The sequence below is a fragment of the Cyanistes caeruleus genome, chromosome 23 (genome assembly GCF_971803275.1).
Source record: "Cyanistes caeruleus chromosome 23, bCyaCae1.hap1.1, whole genome shotgun sequence".
NCBI classification, from domain to species: Eukaryota; Metazoa; Chordata; class Aves; order Passeriformes; family Paridae; genus Cyanistes; species Cyanistes caeruleus.
In genome coordinates, this window is record NC_141723.1 from 1,708,476 (window position 1) to 1,725,520 (window position 17,045).

Sequence of the window (17,045 nt, forward strand, 5' to 3'; positions counted from 1 at the left end):
ACCCTGGAATGTGCAGAAAAGACAGAGAGATGATTTCTTTCCTTGGTCAGGGTATCAGGGTAGAAACAAGTGCATTTATCAGCAGGGAACAGAATGCCTCTTTCAGGCATGCAGGACATTAAGACTTAGGTATTTGTTATTACTTTGGATTTCAGTCCCTGTATTTCCAATAGTGTTTTTATATTAGTTCATTAGCATGAATACTAATTTATTCCTCACACAAGCAGCAGTAACAGTGAAGCCCTCCTCAAGGGAAGGGTTAACAAGTCTGTTTTCATAGGCAGGAGCTGAGGGAAGGCACAGTTCCATCTGTGTGGTGTTGGTTTCCTCTCCCCTTCTCACTAAATATCACGTGTTTGCTGATAAAGCCCATTTCTTCCATACAAGCTGCTTCCCTGGGCTGCTGTTCCAACCCTTGGAAGCTGCAGCAGGTCCTTGCTGCAGAAAGCAGCTGGACACCAGGCAAGGCAAGGCAAGGAGCAGCACATCTGCTTAATAAATTATAAAGGTCATGTTTAAAAGCACTGTGCAGGTATAAAGCCAGGAAAATTGGAAGGAGGGGAGGGGAGGAATAAAGAAAATACAGCCCTGCAGCCCTTTCATGTGACTCTGTATCATCTGGGATATTCCAAAGGATTGGCCTACAGCATCTTGCTGACATTGCAGGCATCACAGAGAAGGGATTGCTGGTGCAGCTGAGGGGTTCCTCAGCAAATGAGGGCTGGGCACCTTCTGGACAGAGCTAGGAGGAAGCCTTCCTTTCCTTTTCTCTGTGATGGGATAAATGGAGATGTTGTCTCCAGGCCCCTGTTCTGCACCTTGTTTAAACCAGGTTTCATTTCCAACCTGCACAGGATCTGATGCATGTTTTGTCTCAGGACATAGAGCGTGTGTGTGTCTCATTCTCTAGTGCTCACCACACCTTTCCCATGCCCTCCAGCCTTCCAGGTAACCTTTATTAATAGACTTCCCTTATTTCAGATTTGTAGTGGACTAGCTTTGCTGCAGAAGCACCCCAGAGCATCACTGACTTCCCCAGTAACCATCCTGGTAACAGATTTGATTCCCAAAAATGTTGTAATTATGGACCTTGCATTGGGAGCATTTGTGCTGCTGATCCACGCAGCTGCCTGATGTCTTTTAAGGATACCAAGCTGCTCCTCTCATGCTCTGTTTATCAGAGAGCCCCAATGGATATTTGATTCAAAATATAGGCACTGGCTTCCTCCCTCTCCCTCACTGTGTGTGTGCCACCACCCCAGACACCCTTCCACTCATGGTGGTACCAGCTGTGCTCCTTTCTCCTTTTGCAGGAAGCTGTTGCCAAGCCTCAAAACCAAGAAGCCTCGGGAACTTGTATTGGTGATTGGGACAGGAATTAGTGCTGCAGTTGCTCCCCAGGTCCCAGCACTGAAGTCCTGGAAGGGGCTGATTCAGGCCCTCCTGGATGCTGCTATTGACTTTGATCTCCTGGAAGATGAAGAGAGCAAACGATTCCAGAAGTGTCTTCATGAAGACAAGAACCTGGTTCATGTTGCCCACGACCTTATTCAGAAGCTGTCTCCGGTCAGTGTGCTTGATCTGGGCATAGGATTTGGCTTTTGGAAATAGCCAGGTTTGGTTCTCCAGCAGTGGTGCCTCCATCCCAACAATTCCTTTAAGTACAGGGAACCCCAATGCAGTTACTGTGCCAGGTTCCTGAGACATAACCCTGCTGTGGATGTGGGTTTTTGGTATTTCACCTGGACCAAGATGATTAAAGGGATGGAGCACCTTCCTATGTGGACAGGCTGAGAGAACTGGGATTGTTAAACCTGAAGAAGGCTTGACCTAATTGTGGCCTTCCAATACCTGAAGGGAGCTGACAAGAAAGATGGAAAGAGACTGTGGACAAGGGCCTGGAGTGACAGGACAAGGGGGAATGACTTTACACTGCCAGAGGGCAGGGTTAGAGGGGATATTGGGAAGAAATTCTTCCCTGTGAGGGTGGTGAGATTGCCCAGAGAAGCTGTGGCTGTCCCATCCATGGGAGTGTTCCAGGTGGAGGGGCCTGGAGCAACTAGTGGAAGGTGCCCCTACCCATGGCACAGGGACATATGTGCTGAGATAAAACATGCTGTTTAGAGCCATAGAGTGGGCTTGAAGCTGCTTCCCAAACCAAACCAGACTGGGATTCTGTGATCCTATGACTATGCTGAAGGAGAGCACCTACTCTGGTGCAGCCCTGCAAGGACCCAGAGCTTTGCAGGGTGCTGGGGAAATGTGGGTAGTTTTTCATGGAGTCATTTGGCATGAGATGTAAGGGGGCTGGGCTTTGATCTCAATCTGTCTCCCCTTCTCAGCGCACAAGCAACGTTCGCTCAACCTTTTTCAAGGACTGTTTATATGAGGTGTTTGATGACCTGGAATCCAAAATGGAAGATTCTGGGAAGCAGCTGCTTCAGTCTGTACTTCACTTGATGGAAAACGGGGCCCTTGTGTTAACCACAAACTTTGATAACCTGCTGGAGCTGTATGCAGCACACCAGGGGAAGCACCTTGAGTCTCTTGACCTGACTGATGAAAAGAAGGTAAAAGATTATTATTTCTTTTGTCAGGGTCTGTGGTGGTGCAGGATGTGCTCTCATGCTGCCTGAGGGTATTGTACTGATTGTAGTGGTTTAACTGGTGGCAGACAAGCTCCAGGCAGAGGCTCTGACTATCCAGGGCAGCAAGCAGAGGAATGAGGAGGAACGCTCCTTTCTGGAACGCTGGTTTGCTGGCTGCCATCCAGTGCTCAGGAGGAGTCCTTAAGCCTGCTATTCCTTTGATCTCTGTCCTTGAAACTTCTGGCTTGGCCTTGCTTCCACATAAGGCTCGGGTTGATGTTTCTAACCAGTATGGGAAATTCCACATGAGATGCAAAGCTGAATTTTTTGTTTTTATAAGGTGCTGCAAAGTGGTTTTTGTGATGGGTCTTCAGGGCTACAGCCTTCGAGGCTTCCCTCTTGCCCCATGTCCTCTTTCCTGCAATGGCTGGAATGGTTCCTCCTGTTGCACTCTCAGAGCTGCTCTCTTCATGCCAACATCCCTCCTCCTGCCCCAGTCAGGCTGTGAAACCCTGCCCACCTCATCTCTCCATCGAGGGTTTTACTGATGGGGAGAATCTGATCCTTCTGATTGCATGTTAGACACCCCCAATGTGTGTGTCTTGTGCAGTCCTTGCTCTCTTTTCATTCTCATTTCTGTGCTGCACATTTCCTGTGTGACCTCTTAATCTACATGGCTGGAAGTACTTACAGTGTTACAAATAAGCATTCTAATTATTGCAAGCTTAAATGAGCTGAGGTCTGCAGGAGTAAACCGAGAGCCTCAGAAGCTGTCTGAAATGGAGGTCAGCTCAGCTGGTGACTCCCTCAGAGCTAGTAGGGGCCATAAAACAGGTAGGCATGAGAAACATGCTGACGTAGGATTTGTAGGGTTTTTTTCCCTTTTTCTGGTCAATCTGGCATTTTGATTCAGTCTTCTCATCACATTCACCAGTCAGCTGAATTGTTGACCCATATGAGCAGCACAGGCTGTGGCTGCAGGCCACAGTGTAGAGGCTGATGGTGGAGAGAGGATGAGGAAGAAGGAGCCTCTTTGGAACGCTTCTCCAAAATGTTACATTTAGCAGTGCTGTGGTAGCCAATGTGATGCACTCACTGACATTGCTGTGGGTTTGTGTTGTGCAGGTGCTGGAGTGGGCACAAGAGAAGAGGAAGCTCAGTGTCCTGCACATCCACGGCGTCTACACCAACCCCAGTGGCATCGTCCTGCACCCGGCCGGCTACCAGAACGTTCTGCGCAACACCGAGGTCATGGTGAGCCACGCTGGGCCCAGCTCGTGCAGCTGCAGCTCCCACTGGGCCAACCTCACATAGGCTCAGCTGAGTTCAGACTGAGCTTCACAGAGGGTGGGGGAGAATTACATATGGGAGATAGGAGGGGTGAATTCCCTAGCCTGCTAAGGTGCTGGAACACTCCTACACTTGCTGAAGGATGGCACTGCTGCAGAGCCTCCCCAGGGATAGGGCAGGTGCTGTCTCTTGTGAGGATGAAGCTCACCTTGACCAGGAACATCTTTCCCTTTCTTAAAGCGAGAGATTCAGAAGCTGTATGAAAATAAGTCCTTCCTCTTCTTGGGCTGTGGTTGGACAGTTGATGACACCACGTTTCAGGCCCTGTTTTTAGAGGCTGTCAAGCACAAATCAGACCTGGAGCACTTCATGCTGGTGCGAAGAGGGGATGTGGATGAGTTCAAGAAACTCCGTGAGAACATGCTGGACAAAGGGATCAAAGTGATTTCCTATGGAGACGAATACGCTGACTTGCCCGAGTACTTTGAGCGGCTGACAAGCGAGATTGCCATGCGGGGCCGCACAGGTACCAGGGGCTGGGGGACCCTTGGCTGTCACCATGCAGAGTAGACAGGGTTAGTAGCCCCTGTTCTCCATGCTATATTTATATCGATCCATATATATATATATCCAGATTCCTGGACCCATTTTTTTAAAAAAAAGCAAAAGTGTCTCTAAGGGTAGCTGGATTTGTGGGTTGCTTTTCTGAAATCGTTGTATGTTTTAACAATTTAAACAGCTGTGCTGCTTCCCACGCCTGCAAACTTTGTTTTTCATGTGCAGCTGTTTGTTCCCTTTTTAGTGAAGGGGCATTTAGCATCACTGACCCTCTTGTTGCTCAGCCTGAGCCAATGTTTTTATACAATAGGTATCACTAATAAATCATAAAAATGGGCGAAAGTGGGTTCACTGGCCAGAGCCTTGCTGGCAGGTTAGCCCAGCCAGGAAAGCCTGTGTGAAACCGCCACGTGGCAGCTGGTTCTCCCCCTGACACCTGTCTCTGCTCTGTCCCAGGTGTGCCCAAGGAGGGGCAGCAGCTGAACGGCTCTGCCGCTGCCCACGCCGAGGTAAAAGGTAAGGAAGGCTCTCTGGAGCTGAGAGGCTTCACCCTGTGTTGCTCTCTGGAGTCCCAGGGAGGTTTTCAGCCTTTGCTTCCACACAGGATGCAGCCCCTGAGCCTCAGCCCTGCCCAGGCCCTGAGCTGTGGCAGGGGCTCCTGGGGCAGGCCCAAGCCAGGCCTGCAGCCCTCAGAGGGGCCGGAACCCACCACTGTCCACTGCTGTCCAGCACCGAGCCAGGACCCTTCCGGCAGGGAAGAGGCCAGGACAGAGTCTCCATGGATGAACACCTGGTCTAACATAGTAATTGTGGTTTTACTGGGGCTGCATGTGCCTGTGGAGCGCAGCGTCCCCCAGGGAGCTGCAGCCTCCTCTAACTTCATACCTAGTGCTTTTATATTCTGTATTTCAATTAAAAAATGAAACTTGAGCTTTTTTTTTTTACTGGAAGCTCTAGTTTTCTAGTTCTGTCTTTTTACTGTACAGTATTTTGTATGTTGAAGTTGTATTAAAGGCCTGCTCACTGAACTTTGGCTACTGTATAATTTAAAGGCCCTTTCACACTGGTGGGAGTTCATCTCCCCCAAACCCAGTAGGAAACAGGTCCTGGCTGGAGGCAAGTTATTTATACACAGAGAACAAATTATGAAGTTTATTTAATATAAATTATGTCTCTTAGCAGACAGCATTCAATTTATTGCACTATAGCACATCTGCAATACAGAGCTACAAGACATCGTCAGAGAGGTTTGTATTATTCAGTGTAGCACTTCCGACCGGGATCAAGAGGCACTCGGAGGGGAGAGAAAGGGTGCAGGAAAGCAGCAAGCAGCCACCATTCTCTTCCAGTATTAATGTGGTTTGTTTTCTTTTTCCTTTTTACTAGCAAATAATGCCAAGACCAGTGGGTAGGAGCCAGGTAGGGCACGCTGCCTTCCTCCTCTGGACCTGGCTGCTGCAGCTCTCCAGCTCCTGCCCAAATCCGTGGTGTCTGGGGACCCTGCTCCAGAGTCCGGGTGAGGACAGATAGGGGGGACTTTAAGGCAATTTAGCATGTCCCCTCCAGCCCAGCACAGGCCATCACCTTTTTTGGTTTATCAGCTTCAGTGGAGCTGCCATGGGCAGCGACATTAACAGCCAGATCTAATGCTGCCCCTAAGCCCAAGTCCCTCCTGTCTCCTCCCTAAGCTGGTCAAAAAATCAAAAGCAGCTCAAAAAAAAAGCCTTCAAACCCACCAAAAAGCACAACAGATCCTGGCACAGCCCACCCCCCCCCGTGCAGCACGAACAATACAAAGCTCTGGATTCAGCCTCCCTGCAAGGGAGCCTGCGTCACTGGACACGGAATGGAGGAATCCAGGGAAGGGCTTTTTCTGGATAAAAAGGGGGTTTATCCAAAAAAAGTACTCCTCGTGCTGCTATTCCTCCATTCTGTTCTGCACTACACGGGAAAGACTAGTTGGTGACAGGGTAAAGCAGGTTCTTCTGGGACATCTGCACACAGCGATTTGGTGTTTAGGCCTTCATGAGCGCTGCGACCACGGCCTTGGCGTTAAGGCTTCGCAGATCACAGTAGGTTTGTCCGGTACCAACGAAAACGATGGGCTTGCTCGTGATGTAGGTCATGGAGATGGCGGCACCCACCTGCCGGGAACACACAGCACCATGAAACCCAGTGCTCCCCCTCAGGGAGCTCGTCATTCACTCATCCCCCACGTGTGGAAACCAGACTTATAAATTAGGGTTCAGTGGCTTAAATGCAAGAAGAAAGTGCAGGAGTGCCCTGTGTTTGACAATTCCCATCTCTCCCCTGCAGTCACCCATCAGGAAGTTCTGTGCAGTCACCTCAGCAGCCTCCTTACCTTGTCATCGATGGTATCGAACTTGGTGAGGACGATCCCATCGATGAGCCGCGGTGTCTGGGCCATAGAGTGATCAGCCAGGGCCTTGTTGAACTTGACCTGAGGGAGAAAAAAGATCCAAGAAAAGCATTTGTGGTGCTGCCACCATCCAATTCTCAGGTAAAACCTACAGAAATGGGTTCTTTTCCCTCTTGGTCTCTCAGGAACAAAGCCTCCACACTCACCAGCTGATCCACAGCCTCGTTTCCCACCAGTGCTTCCCCAACAAACAGGACCAGGTCGGGAGCGTTGACGGCGATGAGTTTGGCCAGTGCTGTCATCAGGGGTGCGTTGTCCTGCATGCGTCCCGCCGTGTCCACCAGCACCACGTCAAAGCCCTGGTTCCGAGCTGGGGAAGGGAGGCAGCATGAAGGACGGTGCTGCCCCAGCACCGCGCCAGCCGCCCCCGGCTCTGCGCATACCGTAGGAGATGGCCTCCATGGCGATACCCGCAGCGTCCTTGCCATATCCCTTCTCGTAGAGCTGCACCATGGTGCGCCCGCCGTGGCTCTCCGGAGGGTGCAGCGCGTTGAGGCGGCGCGTGTGGGTGCGCAGCTGCTCCACCGCTCCCGCCCGGAACGTGTCGCAGGCGGCAATGAGGACGCTGAAGCCGTTCTCGATGAGCCAGAACGAGATCTGCAGGTGGCAACGGATCAGAAAAGCCCGTGAGTAGCTGCACAGCCTGACCCCATCACCCCAGTCCTGTGATCAGGATCCTGTCCTGCCTTGGCCAGGTTGGTGGACTTCCCGACACCGTTGACACCACAGAAGGTTACGACATAGGGCCGGCGATGGCGCTGGGCATCCATGACATCACGGAGCACGTCCACACGGCGTTGGGGCTGCAGGATCTGCACCAGGGCCTCCTGCAGCGCCTGCTTCACTGTCGAGGTTACCGCTGGGAAAAGGGGACAGAAGGACATGTCACACACATGGAGTATTCCTGAGCTCCAAACCACACACAGGATGCCACCTGGACACTTACTGGTGAACGTCCCCATCACCTTCCCTTCCAGTTTCTTGGCCACAGATTCACAGAGCTGCACTGCAATCTCAGCTGCCACATTTTTAGCTTTGAGGAAGACAGAGCAGGGAGTCAGTGCTGCTGAGAAGGTTATGCAAGTCCCACATCGATGTCAAGGGAAGGATGGAGTTGGAGTGCAGAATTCCCACTAGACCTGACTGCTGCCCCCCTTTTGTGCAGGGCTCCCCAGGGGTGAGACAGGAACCCACCACAGTTCCTGTGAGCAAAAATATCCCAAACCATGGGCACTACCCACACTGGGGCCTACCCAACAAAGCACAGAGAACCGCCACTAATCCCTCATACCACAGATCCAGACGTACCAATCAAGTGATCCTTCATCTTCTCCAGCACAGGGTCCATGTCCTCTCTGGTCAAGCTCTTGGAACCCACCAGTCCTTTCAGCATGCCAAACATGCCCCCCAGGCCACCCTTCTTCACGCTGTGGAGACAGAAGAGTCACACTGAGGTTTGACCATCTGCAAAGGTCAGATGCAGAAGGGCTTTCCCTGAGCCGACAAACACATCAGTTTGTGCTTCCTGCATTACTGGTTAGACTGGAACAGGAGTTACAGGAGAGAAATCAAGAACCATGTGACAAAAAAGGGCTGTGGGAGCTTCTACCTGGGTTTTGAAGGGTTCTGGACAACTTTCTCTTCTTCAGCTTCATCATCACTCTCATACTCCAGGTCATAGAGGCGGCCAGGCTCCCGATTTTTGTCCCCCAGAGCCTGCAAGGGGAAGAATCAGCTTTATGGGCTGAGTGCCATAATCCTTGCTTCATGTTTCTTCATGATCCCTTCTCATCCAAGCACAGAGACTGGGCTGGGTTCATAATGCCCAGCTGATCCCAGAGAATGCACAACAGCAGATGGAGCCTGGCTTTTCCTTACCATGTCAGGGTCAAACTCCTCCACAGGACAAGCCTCCGCGCTGCCGTTGGTAGCGGAATTACTGTAATCAAGTACTTTGGCATTAGAGTTCCCCAGATCCCACACCCGGGGCTTCTTCCCCTTCTCCTTCTGTGCATCGGGTTTCGGAGATCTGGTGGAACAAAGACCAGAAACACACTGTGTTCAGTTCAGGGAAACAGCAGCCTTCAGCTCCTTAGGAGATGTGAAAAATAAAAGCTTGGATTACCCAAAAAGGCAGAAATCGACCAATCCAGTCTCCAGAATTTATTTATGTGAACTTTAGCCCTGTATGTCATCCCTTCCCCTTAAGCCAGGTATCAATGCACTGCTGCTGTCTGCTCACTAAAGATAGGTCTGGACCTCTCCCAGGGTTTCTGGATCTCCCAAAAAAGAAAATCAGGTTCTATTACCCCTCTAGAATGCCCAGGTGTCTCCTCCCAGTCTTTTTAGCAAGGAGGGAAATGAGGAAAATAATGTAGGGATTATTTCCAGGGGTCACCAAAAGGAGAGATTCAGCCATGACCTAGTTCGAAGCATAGGGAGACCTCATCACAGATGAGGGTGATGCCCTCATCACCTACCTGGACTTCTCCCCAGCTTTCATGTGTCTCCTGAAGAATTCCTCCCGGTTCTTCTGCAGGATTTCATCCTTGGTCAGTTCCTCCTTCTCCCCTGCTGCCGAGAGCTGCTTGTCACTCGCAGATGCTTTACTGGGCACTGCCACAGCTTCAGTTCCTGACAGGAAGAGCCCCAACACAAGCTCAGTCCAGCTCCAAGTGGATTGGGAAAGCAAAGGCTGCAACACATTGCTCTGGAATATTTATTTCCCTTCCATTTATCTTCCCCATCAACTCACCATCCTTTTTGGAACCTTTGTTCTTCTTGTTCTTGACCTTCTCCTTTGGTTTCTCCCCTCGGGTTTCAATCATACACTTGACAGTCTTCTGGGATTTCAGAGACTGCTCAAATGTCTTCATTACCGTGGGAGCTCGGACTTTGCTGCTCTCCTCTGCATCCCTGCAGGGAGATAACCCATTAGCCTGGATTTCAGCTCTTCCCCCACTCCCATCTCTGCTCAAAACAGAAATTTAAGACAAAACTCAAGCTCTCTACCGAAGGAGGCGCATGAAGTCATCTTTAAAATCAAAGGTGCCATTTAGGAGGCCCAGGGCACCTTTCTGCTGGAACTCGTTGCGGTACTTGTCTCGGAACTCTTTATGGACATCATCTATCAACTTGTCCACGTAGGTTAGAGTCAGGATCTTCTGGAAGCCCACCTGCCAAGGAACAGGTGCAGACACTGCACTTCCAGCTCACTCAACAGCAGCAAGCAAGCAAAAACCTCTCTGTTTAATTCAGAGTTCTTTAACTTGGGCAAGTTTCAGCCTGCACTTTCTGCTCCACCTTCCCAGGCTTTTTAAATGCTCCCAAAAAGGTGAAGAACAGCCAGAGCTTGGCTTCAACAGGTGTCCCTAACACACAGAGGCTGTCTCATGGCAAAAACGACACGTAGGGCAAGGGCAGAAAACCTTTAGCTTATCTGTGGGTCAACAAGGAAGGTTGTATAATAGATTTATGGCCGTAAGGTGCCAGGAAACTGCAAAAGAGAGCGTTAAATGTTCCGTAAAATGAAAGGAACGACACATTTCTGGCTTTTTTTCCAATAGATCTGGCCAAAGTGAAGTTTTACAAAGCTGCAGCTTCTATTTGAGGTTTGATTAGTTTTAATCCTGTTGCAGATGATTAAAATAAGCTGCTACTGCAGCGTCAATTCATCTGACAGACACCCTTGTCCCCCTCTGGGGAGAGTCTGGCTACACTGGGGTCACTGCTCACTCAACATCCCCTTGAAACGCTCATCACAGCCCCTCACTCCCCACAATCCCAGGGACAGAGGAGCCAAAGCAGTCTGAGAGCTAAGGTCCAGCCCTATGCAATGCAAACAGCTGTTTGTTCCAACCTCAGCACAGTGGGAACCATTCCCCCTCTTTTCTGGGGGCAATCTCCTCCCTTCAGGTTTGGGGGCCCATGGGGGGCTGGAGGGACCCTCCTGCCCCCCCAGAGGTGCCTGCAGGGGTCACTTACCACAAACACCAGCTCAAACTGGTTGTCCAGTTTGTACTTAAGTGTGAGGGCTTCATGGGTGAAGGAGTTGTTGCCACCTCTCTCCTGGAGAAGAGGAGCTGTCAGAACAGGGGTGCCAACAGCACCCACCATCCCCTCATCCCTGTCCTCCCCCTCTCCCTGCCATCAGCCTTGTCACTCCCCTTTCCCAAAGTGGTCCAGCATCCCTTACAGCATCCCCACACACCCGGGGCAGGTGGTCCCATCCATCCCCCTCAGCTGGGTGAGCCCACCCACCCTCGGGCTGGTCGTGCCTCTGCCCCGTCCCAGGCAGGTGGTCCCACCCGTCTCTCTCCTCCCCAAGGTGACGGTCCCATCCACATCCCCGAATGGGTGACCCCACAACCGTCCCCACCCCCTGTGCCGTGCCTGTGTGTCCCCCCAACAGGTGGCCCCACCTGTGTGCCAGCCCTCTCCCGCCCGTCCCCAGGTAGATGGTCCCACTCCGATGTCCCCCGTTCCCACGCAAGGCCTCCCATCCACCTCCCCCTCAGCGGGCTGATCCCCCTCCCCCAGAGATGCTCATGCCCACGTTTCCCCCGCCCAGGCAGGTGCTCCCAGTCCCCATTCCCCCGCCAGCTACGTGGGCTCACCTGATTTCCCTTCCCAGGTAGATGATCCCATCCCCCCCATCCCCCGCCATGTCTGCAGTCTCACCTCTTCTCCCTCCCCAGGCAGACGGTTCCCACCGCCCCCCTCCCTCACGGCAGCCGGGCTCTCCCACTCCCCCCTCGCCAGCTGTGTGACCCCTACGCAACCCTCCGCCCCCGGGCAGCCGCTCCCGCCCGACCTGCAGGAGGACGGAGCGGATGAGGGCGTTGACGGGGGCGGTGGCGGCGGGCCCGCGCACGCCCTGAAAGCACCAGAGGACGAGGCCGCCCTTGCTGAAGATGGTGAAGAAGTCGAGCATGGCGGCGGCGCCGGGCCCGGCGGGGCGCACACGTCGCTCTGCCCCGCGCTTCCGCCGGAAGCCCCGCCCCCGCCATTGGCGGGACCGCAGCCGACAGGGGCGGGGCCACGGGGCGGGGGCGGGGCCACGCGGCCGAGGGTGGGATCATTCGCTGTGGGGGCGGGGCCATTCCGTGTGGGGGCGGGGCTATGCTGCGGTGGGGGCGGAATCATTCCGTGTGGGGGCGGGGCTATGCTGCGGTGGAGGAGGGATCATTCTGTGGGGGGCGGGGCTATGCTGAGGTAGGGGCGGGGCTATGCTGCGGTGGGGGCGGGATCATTCCGTGTGGGGGCGGGGCTATGCTGCGGTGGGGGCGGGATCATTCCGGGTGGGGGCGGGGCTATGCTGCGGTGGGGGCGGGATCATTCTGTGGGGGCGGGGCTATGCTGCGGTGGGGGCGCGCGCTGCGCGCGCCGGGACTGGGGGGCTTATGGGGGAGGCCCCCGGCACTGGGGGGGACCCCGGGGGGAGCCCCAGAACCGGGGGAGATCCCGGCAGGGGCCCCGGGCCGCCCCCTCCGCACCGCGGCCCCTCTCAGCTCCGATTTCTTCCGCGGTGAGATCCCAGCGGTCCCCGGCACCGCACCGGGGATTTGGGGGGCACGGGAGGAATTGAGTGGGGGTCGGGGTGTGGATCGCTGGGAAGGGGGAGGGTGTCAAATAAATTGGGATGTCCCAGGGAATGGAGGGGTGTGTGAGGATGTACGGCGAGGTCGGGATTGCTGGAGTCAAAGAATGGGGGGCAGTCGCAGGGAATGGGGCTGGGGTGGTTCTGGGTGTATATGGGGGGTGCCAGAGGGGTCTGGGGGTGGTCCCTGGGGACTGCGGGAGATGACGGTGGGCATGGAGGGGCTGAGGGAGAATTGGGCGGCTGGTGGTCTCCGAGGGAACTGGGGGGCTCCAGAAGGCCCAGGGAAAACCCCTGGAGGAGGGGTCCCAGTGGGGATTTGGGATCGATCCCAAGGGGGGCATGTCTCACGTGGAGGTTTTGGGTGATGCCCGGAGCGGGCTGGGGGACCGGGAGGGGCTGGTGGGGATCCAGGTTCTGGTGGTTCACAGAGGGTCCGGGGCATTTTCCCGGATGACCCAGGGGGATCTGGGGGGTTCGTAGAGAGGCCTGGGGGGAGTCTGAGGTATCCTGGGAATGTCCCAGAGGGGGCTGGAGGGGTCCCAGGGGATGCAGAGGGTACCGGGCTCGGCAGCCCCCGTTCCACCGCAGAGCTGGGGCAGACCCTGGAGCGCATGGGACAGACGCTGAGGGATCAGCTGCCATCCTCGGGAAGGCATCCCATCCCGCTGGGGATCCACCCCGACCCCCGGCCCCCCGACGAGGCCGATGTGGTGGTGGTGGGGGGCGGCGTGGTGGGCTGGTCCGTGGCGTACTGGCTGAAGGTGCTGGAGGGCCGGCGGCGGCAGCACGGAATGAAGGTGCTCGTGGTGGAGCGGGACCCCATGGTGAGACACCCCCTCCCAGGGCAGGGTATGGCCTTGGGGACACCCCTGAACCCTAACCCTAACTCTGAACCCCTTGTATTTTGGGGGTGTCCTCTGCTCCAGTATTCCAGAGCCTCCACGGTGCTGTCGGCAGGGGGGATCCGGCAGCAGTTTTCCCTCCGGGAGAATATCCAAATGTCCCGTTTCTCTGCCAGCTTCCTCCGTGACATCAATGTAGGTGGGGTTTTATGGGCGGGGGGTAATTTGGGGAATCCAGCCCCACCCACTGTGGTCCCCCTGTCTCCTTACAGGAGCACCTTGGGGTGCCGAATGAGCCCCCCATCGATATCCAGTTCCAGCCCTCTGGATACCTTTTCCTCGCATCCCCCCAGAACGCTGCTGCCCTGGAGGCCACCGTCCAGTTCCAGAGGTGGAGGACCCACATGGGACCCTCCTGGGGGGTGGTTTCAGGGGCTGGGGTTCATCCTGACCCTCCTTTACATGCTGGCCATCCCCAGGGATGAAGGGGCACAGGTGACCTTGCTGTCCCCCACCCAGCTGAAGGCGAAATTCCCCTGGATAAACACAGAGGATGTGGCTGTGGCGTCCTATGGTATGTGGGAGGATGGGGGAGGGCCTGGAGACCCCCCTCAACATCCTTCCTCATCCTCACCCTCCTGGTGCTTCATCCTGGCTTTACTTATGGCAGGGGAGGCCCAGCCCCCCAAAATGCATGCATTGTGGGGGTTACACAGTAGTGCCTCCCATGTTTCCCTGCCCAGGTCTGGAGGATGAAGGCTGGTTCGACCCCTGGACCCTCCTCAATGCTTTCCGGCGTAAAGCCATATCCTTGGGAGTCCAGAGCTGCTCTGGGGAGGTGCGAGGTGAGGGATGGGGGTGCTCAGAGAGGTTTGCCCCCTGCCACCCCCAGGGCACCCCACCTCACCCCAAAACCCTCCAGCTTTTGTCACCTCGGCCAACCACATGATGCCACCAGCACCGTCGTCTGCACGCATCAAATACGTCCACGTGAGTGTGTGTGGCACCCCCACACCCCAGGAGCGGCCGTGACCCCCCTGCACCTGTGACCCCCTGTCTGTCCCTCCCAGGTCTACATGCCAGACAGCCTGGAATACCAGCCAGTGGCCTGTGCCATCGTGGTCAATGCTGCGGGTGCCTGGGCTGGGAAGCTGCTGGAGGTGGACGGGCTGCCCAGGGGGCTGTGCCGGCCCCCACTGCCCATCCAGCCCAGGAAGAGGTACTGGGGGGCTCCCAGCAGGGAGAGCCAGGCAGCACCCCCTCTGCTGTGGGTCAGCTCTTGAGGTCAGAGGGGAGGCACATCCCAGCAACTCCTTTTTCAGGGTGTGATGCCCCTGGTGCTGTTTTGGAGGGGTACTTTAACCCCACCACCCCTGAGTCATGGGGGTCACCTCAGCACTTTTGTTTTGGGAGGTGTCATCCTGGCACCCCTCTATCTGTGAGGGGGTGACATGAACCCCTGGGTGCTATTTTGGGGGGATCACAGAATGGAACACACATCCCAGCACCCACCACCCTCCAACTGCTGGGGGGGATGGTGAGCTTCCTCAGTTTTTTATTTGGAAGTGGGGTTTTACATCCCAGAGCTCCCATTACTCTTCAAGTTCCCCCAGCGTCCCCATTGTGTCCCCATACTCCCAATCCCAGTGTCCTCATTTTCCCCCTCAGTGTCACCTATTGCCCCCCCAGCCCCAGTACCCACAGTATTCCCCCATTATTCCCCCAGTGCCTGCATTACCTTGCCAGTGCCTGCAGCCCTATTATCCCCATTACCCCACAGTACTTTAATTATCCCCCCAGTGCCCACAGTCCCAGCCCCAGTGTGCCTAGAGTGACATGACCCCTCAGTGTTATTTTTGGGAGGGGGACAAACATCTCCCCATCCCAGCCCCACCACACCATAGTGAGGGGCAGGGACAGCACCCCTCACGCTCTGTTTGGGGGTTCCCCAGGTATGTGTTCACCTGGCACTGCCCCAATGGCCCTGGCCTCTCCTGCCCCTTCCTCATCGACACCTCTGGTGCTTATTTCCGTCGGGATGGCTTCGCCGGGAATTACCTGGGCGGGATGAGCCCCACCGAGGTGAGCCCACGGGATCCCCTAAGATCATTCACCCCCCTATTCTTTACCAGGCACCTCCAGTTTATCCTTTTCCAGGAGGAAGAGCCGGATCCCAGCGATCTCTCGGTGGATCACGATTATTTCCAGGAGCAGGTCTGGCCCCGGCTGGCTCGGCGTGTCCCAGCTTTTGAATCCCTGTGGGTCCGGGGGTCTTGGGCGGGATACTACGACTACAACACCTTTGACCGGAACGGGGTGCTGGGCCCGCACCCCCGGCTGGAAAACATGTTTTTAGCTGCAGGTTTTAGTGGCCACGGGCTCCAACACGCGCCGGCCGCTGGCAGAGCCGTGGCCGAGCTGGTGATCAAGGGCCGCTATGAGACCCTGGATCTGCGGAGGCTGGGATGGGACAGGCTGGTGAATGGGGAGCCGCTGGAGGAGCACGGCGTGGTTTGATGGGGGCGGGGAGGGGGGAAACTGAGGCACAGCCGTGGAACCCCTCCCCAGGCCAGAGGTTGTGTCCTGTAGGAATAAAATGGATGGATGAATGATGAGTGCGCCAGGGAATTAATTAATGGGGTTCACACCTGCCATGCTCCCTCCAGCAATGCTACCAGCATCCTCCCCAGTATGCTCAGTTCTAAAGTCCCCATTGATGCCCTTCAGTGTCCCCTCAGTACACTCCATTCTCTCCCAGTATCCCCATTATGTTCCCATACCTGCAGTCCCAGTGTCCCCAGTATCCCACAGTGTTACCTATTGCCTTCCCAATTCCCCCTAATCCCAGCATCTTCACAGTCACCCATTCCCCCAGTGCTCCCATTATCCAGTGCTCCAATCCCCTCCAGCCCCAGTACCCCCATTCCCTTCCTACCCTCCCGATCCAGTGTCCCTCATTTTCCCGTGTCCCCACTAACCCCCATTCCCCCCAGTACTTCCATTATGATCCAGTGCCTCAATATTCCCTCAGTGCCTCCAACCCCAGTATCCTCAGTATCTCCACCTCTAGTGCTCTGGTTATCCTCAGCATCCTCTCATACCCCATTATCCGCCCCAGTATCTCCAGCTGCAGTATGCCCATTACCCCACCCAGTGTTCCCATTAGCCCCCCAGTGCCTCCAGTCCAATACACCCCCAGGGATCCCAGTATCCCCGCAGTGCCCCCAGCCCCAGTCCCCCTGGTATCCCCACTATCCCCCCCAGTGTTCCCAGTATCACCCCAGCGTTCCCAGTATCCCCCCAGTGTTCCCAGTATCCCCCCAGTGTTCCCGGTATCACCCCAGTGTTCCCGGTATCACCTCAGTGTTCCCAGTATGCCCCAGCGTTCCCAGTATCCCCCCAGCGTTCCCAGTATGCCCCAGCGTTCCCAGTATCCCCCCAGTATTCCCAGTGTTCCCACTATCCCCCCAGTATTCCCAGTGTTCCCAGTATCCCCCCAGCGTTCCCAGTATCCCCCCACTGTTCCCAGCGTTCCCATTATCCCCCCAGTATTCCCAGTGTTCCCATTATCCCCCCAGTATTCCCAGTGTTCCCAGTATCCCCCCAGCGTTCCCAGTATCCCCCCAGTATTCCCAGCGTTCCCATTATCCCCCCAGTATCCCCAGCGTTCCCAGTATCCCCCCAGTATTCCCAGTGCTCCCAGTATCCCCCCAGTGTTCCCAGTA

General features: G+C 55.2%; 3 protein-coding genes across 26 annotated transcripts in view; 2 read left to right on the forward strand and 1 right to left on the reverse strand.

Annotated features, from left to right (window-relative positions):
* Positions 1 to 9,020, forward strand: part of SIRAL1 (SIR2 antiphage like 1) — a 19,920-nt gene extending 10,900 nt beyond the window's left edge. For 4 of the 24 annotated variants that reach the window (XM_086861180.1, XM_086861181.1, XM_086861179.1 and 1 more), the window contains 6 exons: positions 1,314 to 1,566; positions 2,343 to 2,570; positions 3,714 to 3,842; positions 4,119 to 4,404; positions 4,893 to 4,952; positions 5,024 to 5,464. In XM_086861180.1, coding sequence (XP_086717306.1) covers positions 1,314 to 1,566; positions 2,343 to 2,570; positions 3,714 to 3,842; positions 4,119 to 4,404; positions 4,893 to 4,952; positions 5,024 to 5,235 — 1,168 coding nt within the window. In that variant the 3' untranslated portion in view covers positions 5,236 to 5,464. Of the gene's footprint in view, positions 1 to 1,262; positions 1,567 to 2,342; positions 2,571 to 3,713; positions 3,843 to 4,118; positions 4,405 to 4,892; positions 4,953 to 5,023; positions 5,465 to 5,822; positions 5,953 to 6,752 lie in introns of those variants that run through there. The other 20 variants (XM_086861189.1, XM_086861191.1, XM_086861188.1 and 17 more) reach the window with 12 other exon arrangements.
* SRPRA (SRP receptor subunit alpha) lies at positions 5,561 to 11,943 on the reverse strand. The gene is made up of 14 exons (XM_086861175.1): positions 11,690 to 11,943; positions 10,861 to 10,944; positions 9,889 to 10,052; positions 9,632 to 9,792; positions 9,357 to 9,510; positions 8,755 to 8,905; positions 8,486 to 8,592; positions 8,185 to 8,303; positions 7,823 to 7,909; positions 7,563 to 7,735; positions 7,260 to 7,473; positions 7,023 to 7,186; positions 6,799 to 6,897; positions 5,561 to 6,580 (listed from the first exon to the last, which is right to left on the reverse strand). The coding sequence occupies exons 1-14, from the start codon at positions 11,807 to 11,809 to the stop codon at positions 6,452 to 6,454; spliced, it is 1,926 nt and encodes a 641-aa protein (XP_086717301.1). The 5' UTR covers positions 11,810 to 11,943; the 3' UTR covers positions 5,561 to 6,451.
* A 288-nt stretch (positions 11,944 to 12,231) lies between these two features.
* FOXRED1 (FAD dependent oxidoreductase domain containing 1) lies at positions 12,232 to 15,935 on the forward strand. Its single transcript, XM_086861098.1, has 10 exons — positions 12,232 to 12,403; positions 13,067 to 13,302; positions 13,405 to 13,515; positions 13,593 to 13,711; positions 13,800 to 13,894; positions 14,064 to 14,165; positions 14,243 to 14,310; positions 14,391 to 14,539; positions 15,273 to 15,402; positions 15,478 to 15,935. The coding sequence occupies exons 1-10, from the start codon at positions 12,232 to 12,234 to the stop codon at positions 15,835 to 15,837; spliced, it is 1,542 nt and encodes a 513-aa protein (XP_086717224.1). The 3' UTR covers positions 15,838 to 15,935.
* Positions 15,936 to 17,045: the final 1,110 nt, after the last annotated feature.